The sequence below is a fragment of the Ambystoma mexicanum genome, chromosome 7q, assembly GCF_040938575.1.
Source record: "Ambystoma mexicanum isolate Mex_15411 chromosome 7q, UKY_AmexF1_1, whole genome shotgun sequence".
Taxonomy (NCBI): domain Eukaryota; kingdom Metazoa; phylum Chordata; class Amphibia; order Caudata; family Ambystomatidae; genus Ambystoma; species Ambystoma mexicanum.
Genome location: NC_090941.1, coordinates 884974515 through 884994222, shown reverse-complemented (window position 1 = coordinate 884994222; position 19708 = coordinate 884974515). Strand labels below are relative to the sequence as shown.

The following is a 19708-nucleotide window of genomic DNA, read 5'->3' as shown; positions in this document are numbered from 1 at the left end:
CCTTTGGAATAACATTTTATGACACAGGGAGATTTTTAGGTAGTAAATTTGTCATGTTTCCCATGCAGATGGAATAATAGAATTAGCGGTGATAAATAGATGTATGTGTGTGTTCACCCAGTGCATGGTGTCTGGGTGAAATCTAATACAAAATATAGATTACTGGGGGTCTATTAACCAGTAATGAATCAGTAATGAGGCCTAAGGAAGCATAGTTCACTGATGTAGATAAACCAGTGATAACACCACAGGTTATTGATGAAGCTCTATGTGAAATTGTGGTGTTTCTGAATGTAGGTCCAAGGTTCTCTATAGATCACAAGAATATTTTAAGAATAAGGAAGGTTTTGTGTATGTTGGTGCCATAAATAGAACAGGAAAGTTATGCTCACCACTAGAAATTACCACCAATAGTTTATATTACTAAATTATCTAATATAGTGTAACAAGACGTGGTCAATGAAAAGAGGTAAGGCCAAACCCAATCTAAATGCAATGACAAGTTATTGCCAAATTACTATTTTTATTATTTTTTTTGGCAGTAAGAAAATACCGCCAGACCCCAAATGTTCACAAAATATCCTACAGGAGCTAGGTAAAAAGCCTTGTGTAGCAAAGGTCCTGTATCTTTTCTTTTGTGCTGATGTATCCAGTTTGTTACTTTTTTCCCAGTCTCTCGCCTTCAGTTTTAGAACATGGTCTCTGTTCGGATGGTCCCATATGAAGTCCCTCGTTACATCCAAGGACTTTAATAACAGATCAGCCGAAAGTTCTAATTCAAGCATAAATCAGTTGATCCTATTTTTCAGGAACGTTACTGGCTATAATGCTCAAGAGTTTATTAATGTTAGTTAATGGATATTTTAGTGTGAGTTATAATGTGGTGCATTGCACCATCCAAGTGGTTACAAGGGAACAGAGGCCACATTCTGCTCTCAGTGCTTCGACCTGAGCTGCACTGCTCAGGTTCATAATCGATCGCAGAACCTTTGCTTCAAATGTTTCCAACCATTCGATCTGCTTCCCGGAGAGAGCCTGCAGTCCGTAAAGCACTGCAGGTACAACACCCATGTGATATATGGTCAGCAGACCTTCAATGCTGTTCCCTCCTCTACAGCTCATGTATCTTTTGATAACCATCCATTTTTTCCAACTCTTAAGGGTGATGATGTCCATGTAAAAAAGATTGCTGGGACTAGCTTTGATCGTAAAGTGCAAGTAAATGCAGCTGTCCACAACCGTAAAATTATATTTGCCCAGCCTCCAGCTAAATGAGGCTTACTAGGCATCCCAGCTATGCACATGATTTTAGTTTTTTTTGTTTTGATTTGCATGGGCATATACGGCTAAAGTGTCCAATGTACATTGCAGGCCTAGAGCGGTCTGATCAAATAAAATCGTATCATCCACAAATCGAGGCCACAAAATTGGTACCCCATTAAGCCTCGGAGGGAAATGTGTTACTTTTTCAAGGTGCTCCGCAATGTCCGAAGTATTAAGGGTATAAAGGGGTGCTAATAAGCACCCCTGTTTCAATCCTTGATTTGTGGGGATATACCTATAAATTCTCCGACACAAGTAAGACGGAGAGCAACCATAGTTTTTGTTTGTAATAATTTCAGAAAGTAGAGTAGTTGTGGATTGATTCCCCAAGCAGCAAGTTTATCCCGTGGTCTCTTACGTGATACCAAGTCGAAGGCCTTGCTATGGTCGATGATGCAACCGTAGATGTTGGAAATTCGGGGCATTTTTCTGCTAACCAAATCAAATTGAAACATTGCCATGTGTGCTTACCTTGTTATGTAACATACACAGTAAATCGGCAAACCAGCGAAAGGATTCAATGTCCCTGCAAACCCAGACAAAGTAGAGTCTCCGGAGTTTGTACTTTTCCCAGGAACTCCTGGAATGTGAGGAAAACAATACAATTAAACCATAGAACAATCTAGAACGAGATTGTATTACTGATTTTATGACTAAAATGAATGCATTCTGTAGGTCCTCAGAGAGTGCAATATATATAGCAAGGGCCACGAGTAAGAGAACTGCAGAAATCTGAACAATAATACATTTACAACCAAAATGAAATGGTGTCCCTGAGGGAGGATTACATCTTGGGAGCAGGGGGAATCTAGGTAAGACATACATTGTACCTATTTGGTAGTTCCTGCTCCCGGTGCCACATCTCCCTGCTCTCAATCTAGAAGATGCAAAATAAGCTGTGTCCAGCTGCAGCAAATACCTCTGGCCCCAATCCTTCCATTTCCAGCTGCCTGTGCCCCTGGAAAAGGGATGTCCATGGAGTAGCCTTTGAGGCAGCCCTACAGCAGGGCATGTCTCCTCCAGGTTGGCTGACAGTGGGTCATCTTTACTAAATGGAAGCAGAACAAGCCATTCCTTTCACCTTTACCCATGAGTGCATAGGGAGGTGCCTAATCGCAAGGAACCTTGAATGTTTCCAATATTTGAATCAAGCAACACATTCAGGCCAATTGCAATGTAACAACCTACGTGAAGAAGATCCCCACAGTTTACAATCAATATAGGCATATGCTTTTAGATAGCCACAGAAAACACACTATACAAAAATCCCATACATAGTGTAGGTTGTATTGTAATTGAAATCTATATTGCTCCACTAACAAAACAAAATTGAACTGTGTGCAGTCTCTATAAAATGTATATGGTACCATAAATATCCAAAGCCTGGGAGGGATCACAAGCATTGGGTTTGTGCCTCCCTCGCCATCTTGCCTTGCATATATATTTGTTAATGATTTTAGATAATAAATTAAAAAAAGTAATATCCCAGTGTGCTTCCTGCTCTGCACCATTTACAATGATGCCATAGAATTCTTAAATACACTGATAACTAACATGTAAGCAGTTAATAACATATATTACTTATACAGTTTTCTCACTAATGGATGTAAAGATGTGTCTCTCGATTTTTAACACACCCTTGTCTTTGAAATATCGGTCAAAACAAAACAAGCAAGTCGTAACTAAATACCCAGTATTCACCATACGCAGATTAGTATTCAGAAATATTGGCATACTTGTCTTTTTATAGACAAGCAATTATGAGCGTGTAATATTCAGTTTACAGAAAGCGGTCCAGAAGATGGTGGTGCTTGTAGAATGAATGTTGTTTGTAATTAAGTTCCCTACACCAAATGCCTATTCTTGAGTTGCTTGGAGAGTAAGTGCATCATGCAGGGAGTACTACAATAAAGCCGAGCAATGTTACATGTAACCCCCTCAGCCAACCCCCCCCCCCCACTTCTGGGACTGAAAGGGTGGGAGGAGAACTTGGCAAGTCACAGCATGTAACATGTATGCAATTCCCTCTTCTCCCGGCTTTCAGTTACTAGGGATGGCAAGCAGCGCCCGGCTGCACCCCTCAGATCTGCCTTCCAGGCTTCACTCCTAGGAGCCATTTAAAGCGTGAAACATCACTCACACAAAGCAGCTTAGGAACTAATGTGACTTTTACAATGCTAGAATCCGAATGTGCGCATGTGTGAAGCCAATTACTAGACTATGACACGTCTTTACAAAAGACAACAAGGCCTGGATTCATGTTGTCAGGGTGGGTTGGGTGCTTCAAGTGTGCTGGGCACTGCTGGCACCTTCCTGTGTCCTCAGTGAGTTCCCAGTTTACGTCTTCTCTGGCATGGGTTAGTCTCCATGTGATTCTTTGGTCTTGTTTTCTCTTTTTCCTTCGTTGTCCGTTCTGTCTGGCTCTGCACTCTCGTTGTAGGCTTTCACGTTCTCCATGGTGAGGGCCTCTGCCCAGTCTTTCATTGCCCTCTCCTTGGGTGTTTGCTCTTTCTCCTTGGACAGGGCCTCTACCTTTGATTCTGTGGATAGAGCCCAACTCACAATATCCAACTGTTCGTGGACCCCTGCCTCCACCTTCTCTCTCTCAGGATAAGGTACCCTGTTCACCTTATTCTCCTTGCGCAAGCTTACCAGCCAGCTTACCAGCCTGCCCATTCTCCTGCATCTGCCTTTCCTCTCCTCTCTGGCTATAAGGTGCCCTGTTCACTGTCTTCTCCTGGCGTAAGCTTACCAGCTTGCCCATTCGCCTACATCTGCCTTTCCTCTCCTCTCTGGCTATAAGGTGCCCTGTTCACTGTCTTCTCCTGGCGTAAGCTTACCAGCTTGCCCATTCGCCTACATCTGCCTTTCCTCTCCTCTCTGGCTATAAGGTGCTCTGTTCACTGTCTTCTCCTGGCGTAAGCTTACCAGCTTGCCCATTCTCCTGCATCTGCCTTTCCTCTCAGGTTATAAGGTACCCTGTTCGCCTTCTTCTCCTGGCGTAAGCTTACCAGCTTGCCCATTCTCCTGCATCTGCCTTTCCTCTCAGGTTATAACATACCCTGTTCGCCTTCTTCTCCTGGCGTAAGCTTACCAGCTTGCCCATTCTCCTGCATCTGCCTTTCCTCTCAGGTTATAAGGTACCCTGTTTGCCTTCTTCTCCTGGCGTAAGGTTACCAGCTTGCCCATTCTCCTGCATCTGCCTTTCTTCTCTGGTTATAAGGTGCCCTCTTCACCTTCTTCTCCTGGCGTAATCTTACCACCTTGCCCATTCTCCTACATCTGCTTTTACTCTCTGGTTATAAGGTGCCCTGTTCACCGTCTTCTCCTTGCGTAAGCTTACCAGCTTGCCCATTGTCCTACATCTGCCTTTCCTCTCACGTTATAAGGTACCCTGTTCACCGTCTTCTCCTGGAGGAAGCTTACCAGCTTGCCCATTCTCCTGCATCTGCTTTTCCTCTCTGGTTATAAGGTACCCTGCTCACCATCTTCTCCTAGTGAAAGCTTACCAGCTTGCCCCTTCTCCTGCATCTACCTTTCCTCTCAGGTTATAAGGTACCCCGTTCACCATCTTCTCCTAGTGAAAGCTTACCACCTTGCCCATTCTCCTGCACCTGCTTTTCCTCTCTGGTTATAAGGTACCCTGCTCACCATCTTCTCCTAGTGAAAGCTTACCACCTTGCCCATTCTCCTGCATCTGCCTTTCCTCTCTGGTTATAAGGTACCCCGTTCACTATCTTCTCCTAGCACAAGCTTACCATCTTGCCCATTCTCCTGCATCTGCCTTTCCTCTCTGGTTATAAGGTACCCCGTTCACTATCTTCTCCTAGCACAAGCTTACCAGCTTGCACATTCTCCTGGAGCAGCTAAAGGTGCGGCCAGCTGGTGGCAAGTGCAGGTGTAAGTGCAGACATCAATTGTCAAGAGCTGGTTGGGGACTGCTGGTGTTGGAACGATTTTTAGAATAGGGCAGTTTTTGTCACCTTACCATGAATCGTGTTGTGAGGTGGCCAAATGGTCACCTTGTGTTTTGTTATAAAACAATTATTAATAAAGAAAAAATGTACTGTGAGGAATTCTGGTGTTATAGACGAAGTGAGTGCAGCAAAGGAGCCAGTCCTTTTCGGCGTTCCTGGATTACTCTCAAAAGTCTTAAAAAATGCATTTAAATCGTATTGCCCCAAATGCACGAGCAATTGTGGTAAAGTAGGGAGTCGCCATTTATTCCGAGCATGTTCGCAATTAAGATGTACTCATATCTTTTTTGGCACAAGTGATGTGATGCGCTTGGAGCAGCCCGATCCTCAAAGAGCATCTGAATGAGCGCATCCAGGATGCGCCTATTCAGATGCCTTTTTCTGCCCCTTTGTTCGTTTGCTCAAATCAGGGGCATTTAAAAGTGTATCCCGAAATCATAAAGGCGAAGCAATGAGTCTCATCCCTCTGCACCTGTTGGGAACAGGCACAGTGGGAGGTGCAATGTCATGCATTGTTCTATGAGTGTGACAGCCGTGGTTTAAACCACAACTGTCACACATGCAGGTCCATCCCCAGAATGCTTTTTTCCCTGAGCATATCACAGGGATAGGCCCTTTACCGGCCCGTCTCTGAGCAATGCGATCCCACCTACCGCATGGTTGCTGGGAGGCAGTCCTACTTGGGTGTCTGGAGTGCTCTCCCGTCACTAATGTATGCAAGCGGGCTGGACAGCGTATCTCTGCTTTTCAGGTGATATGTGAATACACAAAAGTAGCGCAAATGAAATGAGCACATTCTCTGCGCTACGTTTAGAGAACCTGTACCTTAGTGTCTAGTATTCATCAGCACATCAAATCGATGGGAGATTGGGTCTTGGCAAGGTCAACGCTAGGACGTAATTGCTATAAAATACGTCAGGTAGTCCTTTTCAATGATCAATCATGTAGTGACGTCATTAACTCATTTCAGACTTCTCCATTTCCCACATTGCCCCAGATACATTAGTTTTTTACAAAAGGCTGACAACCTGGACACTCCAAATAGAAAGGTGTGCTGTGCAGGGGAATTCTCTGGATGTCCACAAAGAAAATCTAATCTACAATAGAAGCAATTTTCTTCATCTGATACCTTGAACCAGAGTTGAGTAGAGGTGCAGTACATGGGTTGACATTTGGCTGCAAATAAGACACGTTGCCTCTGCAAGTGACATCTGCTTTATTTATTTATTTATTTATTTATTTATTGATTGATTGATTGATTGATTGATTACCATTGTCAAAATGCCTAAAGAGAAAATAGCTGCACTTCTCCACTCTCTTGAAGTTGTGGTGCTAGGAGGAGAGCAGTCTGCCCAGCCCAGCAGAGCATGTATTGGCATGGGGCGTGTCCTAACGCTATTCTACTTTGCTATCCGCTTCACATTTAGAAAGCCCATTGTGAGGGATAGGGAGGTTGTATCGTGGGGGAATCCCTCAAATTTGTTTTCAACCCATTTTTTGGATCAAATGTTGGCCCAAATATGTGGGGGGAATTGGGGTAATAAATAATGTGGGGGTGGGGGATGTGGGGAGGTGTATGGGGTCTCCCCCACATATATGTGTGGCAAAATCTACCAAAAGAACTAAAAAAACGTTCTGATGGATACGGATTTGATGGGTCACATAGAACCGATTGTGAAGCCGTTAGGACTTGGGCCTCCGAGAGCAAGATTCGAATCCCACTTCTGCCAATGCCTGTATTTTTTATTAGGTTGAATTTGATTTTACTGCTTTTGTTTACCAATAGAGACATGAAATAGAACATGCCATTGGTAGTACGGGCTCTACAGTTATTTATTCGTGAAGCAGGGGCCCTTTTTAGTTATCTCTCCACAAGCAGTTTCAGAGGCGCATGATGCATAATGTCTCAGTAATGACCCTCATGTCGATTGAGGGGCAATGCTGGTCCCGACCTCTGTAACAATGCTGGTCGAGCATAGGTGTGAAGCCCCTTCTCGTGCAATGCCATTTTCTCGTTCCCACTCTACAGCCACACGTTTTTCTTTTTTTTTTTAAATCAATGCTGAGTTATGTGTACTTGTCCCATACAGCATCAGGTGTGTTCCCTGCATATGCTTTAACTCTTACCTCCTCAAAGCCTTGTTTACATTTTATTTTGAAGCTTTTGTTTTCACATTTGACAGTAATACAAATCAGAAAAATGGATGCTTGGAGAAGCAATTATCCTCCAAACGTGGATGGCTGAGGGGTAAATGTATGCTCACTTCCTAACTAGACATAGTCCTTCCATCTACCAAATTGCCAAGCATAGGTTGAAATAATCAATCTACAGATCTAATTATGTAGCACAAGTTGGAAACCCTTATAACCCTTGACACTCAACGTCTGTGTTTGTTTTTAACTAAATACTAATAATTCGCAAAATTGAAACCTAGGGGCTGGGTCAATTTTTCTCCACAAACAGTTTGGCAGTTTTTTTCATTTCTTTCCTTCAAATCTAACCATACAATAAAATACCAGATGTATGTTTGTCCCTGTATGTTTGTCCCCGATGCAGTAGCTTCATCTGTTGTCACCGCTAGAGGGAGCTGTTGCCTTATGATACATAGAGACAATGCAATGTGCATAGCTGCACCTGTTGTCACCACCAGAGGGAGCTGTAGGTTTAGGATATGTAGTCAATGAAAACCTGCACTTTTGCCAGTGTACACGGGCCTGTACACTAGTATATTTTATTTTGTTTAGCTTCATTTTGTTGGTTTTGTAGCAAAAGTCAGCAAAATGTATTCAAAGCTTGATTTGAAAAGAGTATAAATGGAAACAGAAACAGACATGCTTGGATTAACAATGAGCCTTTCAAATGCTAATTTCAGCCATCTTCTAACATTGGCAGTGAGGTTAGATGTGCGAGCATGTGGGGCGGGGCTTAGACCGAAGTGATGAATGCTTGTGCAGCAATGGTATTCATCTGATCTGTGTTCCAAATCTATGATACGTAGGTCCAGGTGAATCTATGGTCAGGTATTTATGCTAACTCATATATTCACACCCAGGAAAGAGCGCTCAGTCAATCAGGTGGCTGGAAATGTAGGTGAAAACTGCCAGTGGCCTGCACGCATTCTACCAACCCTCCGAGGACCTTCCCCGGGTACTGCCTAATTGGTTTGGTGCCCCCAAACCCTCCTTCAGCCTCACAAACTCACCTTCTCCTCACCAACCCAACTCCTGCCCTCACAACATCCCTCAACCCCCACTTATCCACCACTACCCCACTGTGTGCTGGGCCTTCCAGGCACATCTGCTCCTTTCCGTCAGGCCACTGTCATAGAAAATAGAAAAAGGACCATTTTCTACAGTGGCAACCATCTTTTTTTTCCATGGGAAATTGGGCTCATACAACAAGCGCAGAGCCTGTCTCCCTTGAAGGAAATAAAAAACGACTTGCATCCCAGACGGCACTACATAATTCGAACAGTTATCACCCCCTTGTCAGGAGCGTACAGGGCCAGTACTGGCCCTGATCCTTCACCGCCTAGGCTAAAGCTGGTGGGGCATTTACAGCCCGGACTCAGGGGTAATTGCTATATATAGTACCTTCCTCATGGCTCCCAATCTGTGTCCTAGGTCCACTGTTTTGACATACTTTACTTGCAGCTTCTAAACTCATAGCTCAAACTATATGCTCTGGTATATGTGACTTGCCGTTCATGTTTAATATGGGTTCTGTTCAGTATCTATGCTGAGGTATGTGTATTTTTATTTATGTATTTATTTATAGCGCGCCATAGCCGGCAAGCATCAGGGTGCACATTGACACAGACATTTCTGTTCTGTGTACATTTTATTTATGGCTACTGATCTGTGCCCTGTATCCACTCCCACCCCTACTTTCCCTCTTCTCGCTGCACTTGCACGTTCTGGATACTCACGAGGGATAGTAGGTTCATCTTTGTCTTGCACTGTATTTGTTGTTTTCAATCGCATGTTCTTGCCCCCCCCCCTCCTGTTGCCCTATGGGTGCTTTGAAACAGAATTGACTTGCTGTATAAGCACCTAACAAATGCACAAACAATAAAATTAATAACTAAATATATACCCTTATTATTCTGATGACAGCATGGATGAAGCGGACCAGGCCACCTTAAATAACTGTTCATGCTTACTGTTTTTTGATTGCTGCCTATCAAGCTATAGGTTATGACTGGGATGTGGTGGGGTAAAGAACAGAGATTCTTCCATCCCTTCATTTTCTTTGTTCTCAAGGTGCAATTGTGTCTCTACCCTGGGCCCCTGGAAAACCTTTATATGGGCCGAAATAGGAGGGGTGAATGCACTATAGGCTCCCCTATAGAGTGCTGCTGATTGTGTCCACTGACAGTTGACCTCTAGCTTTGTCTGTCCTTCTTTGCTGCCACAGGTGCTCTGGCTGGAATCACATCCGGGGCAGCCATCTTGCGAGAAATGCGGGATGGGCATGGGAGCTGTCTCTCTCCAGGACTTGAAGTTGTGTTGGGCTGTGCTTTCCTCCAACTCTATGGCTACCTCTTCTCCAAGCACCTCTGATGGCCCCCCCCACTCTTGCTCCAGATGTCAGCACCCAATGTCCTACCAAGCATCTTTCCTCCAACACACATCAGCCTTACACCATCTCTGTGATGAATGGGTGCTGCACAAATGTCAACTTTCTGTACCTCACTGACCTGAATGCTGCAAACCCCACAACCTGCCTCTGTTTCTGGATCCTGAAATGTGACTTTGTCAGAGGTGACACAACAGAGACTAATGTATCCAATACAAAAAAAAGACTCCGACATACGAGTGGTGTTGACTTAATGGTGCCTTTTATAAGAATTGGGCTACATGTACTGCATACTGAGAATTGTAGTGTAGCCCTCCTTCCTACTCCCTCAATTAAGAACAACGAATGTCCACATATATTTGAAAGACAAGTGATATTGATTTTGAAGCTTTTTTCCCAACATTTTGATGGCTTTGTTGGGTGGTACTCACTAGCGAATGGGGTTCACTCTGTAGAATCAGAAGAGGCTTAAGGGTGGGCTTCCCATTTAATTAGACTGGGTTTCTAAAACGTTGCCTTGTATTGCAAACATATATAGAATATCGTACATTTGAGTGGCACTATGATTCTAATAATATCTCTAATTCTGTGTCTGTGATGTGTAACAGAACACATCGGTATGTCAGACTATCCCACTGGATGACTCTTTTTAATTTCCTGTACCTATTTTTAAGTTTCAAATGAAGAAACATTGCAGAGAGTAATGTGGGCCAGAAACGCATATACCCCAGACTGAATTTATAGAGTAAATGTGTTTTAAGATTGGTAAAGCTTTGTCTAAAACATCACAATGACAATTTTCTTTACGAGGAAGCTGTTCAGCTACATTGCCTACCCAAGGTGCATTGCTGCATGGTTCTGATCTGGAGGTGAACGTTCAGTGATAGCAAATTGGTGGTCCTGTGTTGTAAGTGTCTTATTAGCTAAAAACGACCCAGGCCTTTTCAACTCACATTTCAGCTAGAAGGGTTTTAGTTTTACCATTTTGAAACCCACCATAATATTGATGGGGATGGTGGAAATGGTTCATTATTACGAATGTCAACCTGTGTCACACTGATCAACACAATTATTGTGAAATGGGTATGTGGCTGGTTTTTGCATTCTTGGGAGCTGTCACTCTTGGGTCGGAAAAGTTATATATAAAAATAGAATTGTCCTATAAGAAATTAGGACCCTGGTCGGAGGAGCCTGCCAATCAGGTGGCTAGGAACGTGGGCTGATGCCACCAGTGAAAGCCTGTGTTCCAAGACCCCTGATGGCTGGCTCCCCCGCCCAACATCTTCCCCCGCCAACACCGTTTTTGTTTTGTTCCCTCTCCCCCCCATACCACTTACCTGATTACAGCGGCAGGGATCTGCTGCCACAGCTCCTTTCCCCATGTTGCCACCATGGATATGGAAGAGGGGCTCCGCCTTCCAATTCCCAAGTGGTCATTTTGGTATAGTACTTTTTCTTTGAGGACGGGACGGCGTGAGGCATTCCGTTCACAGAGAGAAATCACTTTTTCTTTCTTTTAAACCACTAGACGGGTGCTGATGGCGATATGCCCCTCAGTGGCTGGGCCCACCCTGTGGGTAACGGCCCACCACCCTCGTTAAGGGACCCTCGCTTCATTTGGGCCCTTAACTTGGGCGACGGTCCTTTAGCCACATCGTGGGCCCGCGACCTCGGGGCATATCACCTCAATAACGATTTTCTGCATGGTGCAAAATGGTGAGCTTTTCATCTACTTTGCATATCCATTGCTGCATGGCTCGGGTCTGGAGGTGCACTTCCAGTGATGGCTATTTGGTGGCACTGCGTTATGAATGACCTATTAGCTGAAATTGCTTATACTACTCATATTACAAGGAGATGATGTTTTTTCGTACTTTTTGTAAAACATGTGGCGTAAGAAAGAAACATACCTGGAGGTACAGCTGTGATTGGAACCCACACATGGACAATATTTGTCCATATGGACCTCAAACGTGCTCCCTTTGGATACGGTCTGGTTTATATGGGGGTATTGTGTGATTCAAAAAGAACATCCCAAGAAATTCTGATCAGATGCAATAGCGACATGGACACTCCAACTGCAAACCCCATGAAGACAAAGAGGCCGCTACTAACATCTGATTGGATAAAGACAATTGAACATACACGATCTTCCACAGTGGCGCCTTCTCTCTCTCCAACGGATAAGAGACTTGGATATCTTCCAAATTATTTGACGAAATTCCCGGATGCAAACGGGAGGCATAATTTCCTCAGAGTGCGTCTGGGTCTGACTCGCACAGGATCTGTTCTTGCCCATTGGAGATGGGGAGCAAGAAACTGATCTTTCCGCGCAAAATGTCAAGACCCAAAAGACCGGACACTTGAGCACCTACTAAGATTTTTCCAAGGAACATGGGCTGTTCGAAATAAATATCTGGGGCACTTTGTTAGCTCAAGTGATTGGTTGTCATCTGAGGACTTTTGGGTGAGATTGACATCAGGGTATGAAACTGCGCTGACGATAAATGTGGTTAGAGTGCTGCAACAGACAGGTTTTATGCTGAATGGTAAATCTCCATCCGATCTCTTGAATAGCGAAAGTTGAAGATTAGAAACTGGGAAGCATAATGTTTTTCTTTCTTTGTGCATGGCTAGTATGTAAAAGGAAAACAAAATCTGTTTTAAAGATGCTGCATGGCAGACTGTGACATGGCACAGTGACATGAATGAATGCGAAATAGCTTAGAGCTCTACATTTCTTCCAAACCTTAACAGTGTTAAAGGATGATTCTACTCTCTCTCTCTCTCCCTTAACATTCTGAACTCAGGAAGAGGCCATGACCTCTTGCCATTTTATTTCTATATTTCCTACACTTCCAAGGGTAGTGGCAAAAGGGTGGTCACTTTTGCCCTACCTTTTAACATACATACAAATTCCAAGCTTGGGAGGAAGAGAAATTGTGCACAATCATTTGAAGTGGTAGGGAGGAAAATGCACTACCGCCACCCTGTGTACCTTAGATCCACAATTGAGGCACGCGCCAGTAAACCTGCCAGATGTGCCAACATGAGACCGGGCAACTAAGTTCACAGATTTCACGTCAAGGTCAGGACCAAACTAGTTGGTCTAGAGGGAGACGGTTCCTGACCGTGTCAATTCATTTTGCACCGCCTTGGTTCCCCTTGCCACGTCCTCTGGATGGTCAAGCCAAGTCTCTGGTTCAGAAATACACTCTGCTAAGGAGGAAATAAGAAATGCGAGATTCTAGCAGCAATCAACGAAAGAATCTAAGCTCACAATGAGCAATATACCGGGCAACCATTCACAAGTGACCACTGAATTATCCTGCAGTTTATGCTTCAAATTAGCCGTTAAGACATTGGCATATATTGCTAAATCCTAAATTTGGGCTTGTGGTGACACTCGCTGACGCTCAAATGTTTCACGTCGATCGCCCACATCTGTCTCATTCTTAGACTGTAAACTCAGTGTAAGAACCAGAACACTGAAATCAATTAGATTCACAATAAAAATTATGACCTACATCTGGGTGCAGTTCGGCACAGGTGGTCGCAAGGGGCATGGAAAAGCCCCAGCAGAGCCCGGGAGCTGGAGTGGAGGAATGGTAGTGATTTGGGAAGTATGTCAAGCGTTGGAGTGTGTTGGTGGTGGAGCAGAATAGAGAAGACTTGAGAGATGTTGCCATAATGAGGGGTAGGAGACGTGAGGTGGATAACATGATGGAAGCAATAGCTAAAAGAACATCACTAGAAGGGGGAGGTGCAGAATAAGGAAGAGGTTGTAACGAGGAGCATCAAAAGGAGGGAGGTGACAGGAGGAAGAATTTAGGGATAATAGGGGGATCAGGAGCATATTGGTGAGGTGGCTAGTGGAGATACCACCAGGAAGTAGGGGGAATACCCTGATAAAGTGGTTGGACGAAATGTGAGGAGAAAGCAGGTGTAGAGCACTGAGGAGGACTATGCCAAGGATGTGGATGGAAGAGAACACTGATGGAGGAGGGAACGGAGGAAGAACGGAGAAAGATTGAAAGGGAGGTAGGATGATTTAAAGAGATGGGCACCATCAGCCTGAAAGGATAGCTTTAAAGAGGGTTGATGTATGGGCATGTGACAAAGTGGAAAGGGGTGTGACGTAGAGAGACAGTGAAGAGGAAAGGCGGGAGTTGCAGGAGAGAGCCCCTTAAATATGAGATTATTGAGACTTGATGAGTAAATTGACAAGGACGGGGTGCTGGGGACTATTGCCAGGAAGATGAATCAGAAAGGAGGAGACACTATCATGACCAATCCACTGGACTGTAATATGTACAGGTGACCAAAAACGTTAGTGGCCACGATCACAATTGGCATATGCCATCAACCTCATAATCCAACTGGCCAATGTGATACAGGTCCTTGCCTCACTCATGGTACATCTAATGCTGTGATCAAAGGGGGCAGGCAACTCGCAAATATAATCAAGGATGAGCCCTGTTGTGGTATGGGGAAGTGTACCCTTGTCACCCCCACATTTCCCCCTCCACCATGCATGGAACAAACATAGGGAAAGAACTGTTCAAAATGCACTAGGACCCACATGAAATTGCCAACCAGCACTTAACATACAGTTCCGATACACCAATGGCAAAGGTCTCATCATTCAAAGAGAGCACAGTACTAGTAGCACTGTCCCTTTTAGGGGTTGGGACTCTGAGCGTCAAACAAATCAAATAGGGCACTTTTAGGAGGACAGCCTGCAAGGGTATCTGCAGCAATCAGAAATCTCCCAGAAAGCTTGTAGAGGAAGCTTACATAGGAATGAGGATGTTGGCAGTCCATGCCCTTCAAGCTCGTTAAACACAGGGGGAGTGGTCCAAGACAAAAACGCTCACATCATATTTACCAACAATTTCAAACACCATAGGCAGTGAAACAGCACACCATGGATCCGTAAAATTCATCAGGGGCACATCAAAGACAAATATGAACGTCAAGATGGTGGCAAGCCCTTTAAAGGCTTAGTCCACTTTTCTGGGAGATCTTATCCAGCCCAACCAATTCAATTTGCTATCACAGGTGCACACCCTCACAGTAAGTCTGACCCAGGGGGAAAGTGTTACAGGAGTATATAAAACCGGGATCTCAGTCAGTCATTATGGCTGTTTGGAGAAGGAAATTGTGGAGATTTTGGAGGCAGGGGATGGAGTAAGAAGCTTGGAGAAAATATGAGCTTGGGAAGGAGGAGGAGCTTGGATAGTAGGAGGAGATTTGAGCAAAGAATGTGTTTGAAGAGAAGGCAGGAAACTATGGAGGAAAACCAGGGTGGAAGGAAAACATCATGAAGGTTAATTTGGAGACTGTCCAAAGTACACGGTTAAAAAATAAGGAGGAGGTGGGAAAACATTATAAAATGAAAGTTGGAAAAATTCCAAAAGTTGTGGTTGGAAATAAGGAGGAGGTTATACAAAATCATAAGGCAGAGGTTGGGGAAGGTCAAAAGGAGGTGAATGAAGATAAGGAGGTGGCAGGTGAACATTATAAGGAAGAGGTGGAGAAGTCAGAAGGAGATGGCCGGAAATAAGAAGGTGGTTGGGTGCACATAATAAGGAGAAGGTTGGAGAAAGAAGATGATAAGATAAGGAGGTCTTTGTAGCGAGTTAAAAGGAGGTGATAGTACATGACTGCAGAGATCATCCTAAGTAGGAGGTTGGAGAATGTCAGAAGGAGGTGGTGGGGGGAGATCAGGAGGAGGTGTTAGTACTTCCAAATGAAGACGTGGCAGGGCATGAGCATCAGGAGGACCTGGTAGGAAGGCAGATAAGGAAGGCTTGAGTGCACCAGCTAAGTCCATGGCAAGGCGTTTGATACATACACTGCTTTGAAGGGGCTGGACCCTGAGCAGGAGGAAGAATGAATGTGTGGCATGAAATTAAAGAGGGCAGAACCACAATAGAGAGGTGACTAGGAGGGGAGACACACAATGCCTTGAAACACTAGCTCAGAATACCCTTCATAGATCAGCCAGAAACGTGTGGCCAGTGCAAGCCCCTCTATTCTACCAAACACTCAATAAGAAGCTCTGGTAGTTTCCATGAATATTATAAATGGCAATGCTATCGACAATGGGAATACTTAAGCCTGAGACTGAGCAAGACCAGAAGGGACTGGTAAACCCTCAAGCCCATAACTGGGACAGAGTAATGAAGGCTGTGAAAAGTCATAAGCCAGAGACTGAGAAAGATGGTAGAAGTCTGTAGGAAACCCTTAAATTCACCTTAAGTGGATTTAAGCTCACCTTGTCCTGAGAGAAAGGGAGCAGGACAGAAACCCAGAGGCCTTTTAGTTAACTCGAATTCTGGGATACATTGGAGAGTGAATCTCTTGTGATGTGTAATTCTGTCATCCTCCCTATTTTGTAATTTTGGGCCTTCCTGCATTGATTCCCTTAATAAAGATTGAACTTTATGAGCATTTTGTTTAGGCCTATTTTCTAATCACTGTCATTCACATGACACGACTGATCAGTACCTGAGAGGGAAGACAAGAGAAGCAGTGGTGAAATTATTCGGTTGTATTGAGTTTTGAATGCAAGACATGGAAAAAGGGTGCAGACTGCCACTCCTTGGTATGGTGAGTCAAAGAACCATGGTCATTATTACCTTGTAAACTGTGAAATGTCCCTCATAGCAGGGTGCTACTTGGGTTATTAAGCCATTGGTAGTTGGATAGTTGGCTGATACCCAGACTTTTCCATATACATAGTACTTTGGGGAATGCCACAAATAGCTTTAAGAATCAAAGGACAAATTAATAGGTTTTTGAGGGTTTATTGGAATACAATACAAACAGTGTCTCAGTGCACTTGGGGTGGCCAAACTAAGGTGGTTCCTGTGGCTTTCCTCAATCTGCACATGGGCTCCTCCTACCACACTATCGAGAGTCCCTAATTGCCCACAATGATGAAGATGATGAGACTACAGACAGGTAACTCCCATTGCCTTTAGCTAGCCTAAGGTGGTCTAAAGGCTAGCTGTGAGGAGCTCCTATGGGAGTTCCTGAAGGACCTCAAGCCTTGTCGGGGTGTAGACTCTTCTCTCTCGATGGATGACTCCACAGACCTCTCTTTCACCAGTCTCTCCTCTCTCTCTCTCTCTCTCTCTCTCTCTCTCTCTCTCTCTCTCTCTCTCTCTCTCTCTCTGTCCCTCTCTCTGTCTCTGTCACTCTCACTCACACACACACACTCTCTCTGTGCCCAACTTTCTGTTCTTGCCTCGCTCTCTCTCCATGACCTGAAATTATTTCACTCAATCCCTTCTTCCGCTTTCTCTACTCGTGTGCCCTGATGTTTTGTCACTCCATGCTGCTTCCTCTCTGTACACCTACATCTGCCCTCCAACACTCCTCGCTCCCTCCACTAAACCTCCCGCCTTTTAAACTTCTAGCTCTTTCAGTTATTCACATATAGCTACTCTCCCTGTCTCACTTACTACTCCTACACCTTCTCCCTCCCCTCTCTATATTCTCTCTACAAGCCCCCTCTCTCTCTACAACCACTCTCACACAGACTACACAACATGCTACCCAATTGGTACCACTCTCTCTCAGGCAACACCATAAGTGAACTCTCTATCCTCTCAACAAATCTTCTCCATCATCTGCTCTCTCCTTCTACTCTGCTTCTAACCTCACCAAGACACCTTAAACACATCTCTGATTTGGCACTGCTTTTGTAGCCCAGCCCCCTCTGTTCTGTTGTCACCCACCCATGGTTCCCATTGGCCACCCTGACCACCTGTTTTTCTGAACCAACCTCTGACTAGTATATACATCTGGGATTAGTACTGGGTGTGCAAGGTTTTAAAAGCTCTGCTAGCTCCAGCCCCTTTCCAATCATTTTCAACATGGTGGACACCATCAGGAAGGTGTATCCACGCAGCTCGCAGAATTTAAGTACGCCGCAGTGCATCTTGAGGAGAGAGACACTCAGAAAGACAGACTGCCAGACGTGGAGTAGCACCAAGATTTCTGCACTAGAAGGGTGCCATGCGGCCAGACAGGTGAGAAACCGGAGCTTTGAGGTGTGGAGGCCATAGCAAGGATGAAGTACCTCAACAGGCTGGGGGGAGACCCCAGCCTGTTGGGGTCTCCCCCCAACTTTAACTTTGTTAAAGGGACGTTATGGTTCCAAGTAAAACTGAAAAACCCTTGAAATTCGCCAGTTAAGGTAAGCTAAGCAACCATAACTCGCGCCACCACTGTGCACTGCTAAGCCTAACTTCCGTGAACTCTTTTAATGTCCACGGACATGTTCGGAGAACAGTACCACTACCTAAAAACTCTGCGGCGGTATGTTTGTTTGTTATATCATAACATAGCAACATTTAACAAATTCAAAAAGCAGCACACATACACATTATATGTAGTAATACATAAGAAATGTAACCCATATATGTAACACACTAACCATTCATTTAAATACAATATTTTCTAAAATGGAATATACCAAAAGAAGATAAATTGGCTTCCAACATAATAACCTCACAGACACTACAGAACTAAGAGCAAGACCAGACCTACAGAGTACTTAGAACATATCTTACCTGAAATAGTAAGTGTAGTTCATTTTACTCATATATTTATAAACTTTCTGTATTAGATAAAAAATATATATTATCTTTTTTTTCTCACAGAAACGTCTAGTACTCTGGAATGGCTAGAGGAGCATTTCCCACATGAGGAAATGTCAGAAGATAGTGAAACTAATGGTAAACACTTTACAATATAAACCATTTAATTATTATTATTTTATATACATTTAACATATATATATTTACCTCTATAATACCTCTGAAGAAACTGTTATGGATAACACTCTTGACAGCATAAAAGAAAAAAATGATTTATTGTTGACCAATTTTAATAATTTGAAAACTTTTGTTGAAGATCATTTTAAAACAAAAACCTCATACCATTGTCCGACATGTACTTGTCCTCCCTCACCATATCCCAGTCAATTAGCCACAAACCCTCTCCATAACCCAAAACGTTTCCCTTCTTCACCTGATACCAATCATGTTGAAACCCCTAATTCTCCTGTTTTTGTTTCCGTTTCTGCCTCACCGTCTCTATCATAAATTATTAATATATGTTAAATAAAGTTACATTTTTATATTGTGTTGTTTTTTTTTTAAACGGAAACTAATGACAATGTAGGTGACCGCGGACAGCGCGGGTGTTCTGAAATGTTCGTAAATAAACAAAAATGGAGGTGTCCTGAAGAACACTATACCTGTCTGTACTGTTCGCTAGCAAGTTGAAACTGTTCTAAGAACACACGCGGTGTCCTGAAATGTTCGTAAATAAATGAAAATGGAGGTGTCCTGAAGAACACAATACCTGTCCGTACTGTTCACTAGCAAGTTGAAACTGTTCTAAGAACACACACGGTGTCCTGAAATGTTCGTAAAGAAATGAAAATTAAAGTGTCCTGAAGAACACTATACCTGTCCGTAGTGTTCGCTAGCAAGTTGAAACTGTTCTAAGAACACAATTAGTGTCTTGAAGTGTTCATAAATAAACAAAAATGGAGGTGTCCTGAAGAACACTATACCTGTCCGTACTGTTCGCTAGCAAGTTGAAACTGTTCTAAGAACACAAGTAGTGTCCTGAAATGTTCGTAAATAAACGAAAATGGAGGTGTCCTGAAGAACACTTTACCTGTCCGTACTGTTCACTACCAACTTCAAACTGTTCTATAACACATGCAGTGTCCAGAAATGTTCGTTTGACGTCTGACGCGCTTTTAATTACTTCAGGACCCGAACAGTGTCCGTAGAACATCAAC

General features: G+C 43.8%; 1 protein-coding gene across 1 annotated transcript in view; it reads right to left on the bottom strand.

Moving 5' to 3' along the window:
• NOX4 (NADPH oxidase 4) overlaps positions 1–19708 on the bottom strand; it is a 1243038-nt gene that overhangs the window by 163652 nt on the left and 1059678 nt on the right. The window contains exon 15 of the mRNA XM_069639431.1: positions 1795–1903. Within this exon, the coding sequence (XP_069495532.1) occupies positions 1795–1903 (109 nt within the window). The remainder of the gene's footprint in view (positions 1–1794; positions 1904–19708) is intronic.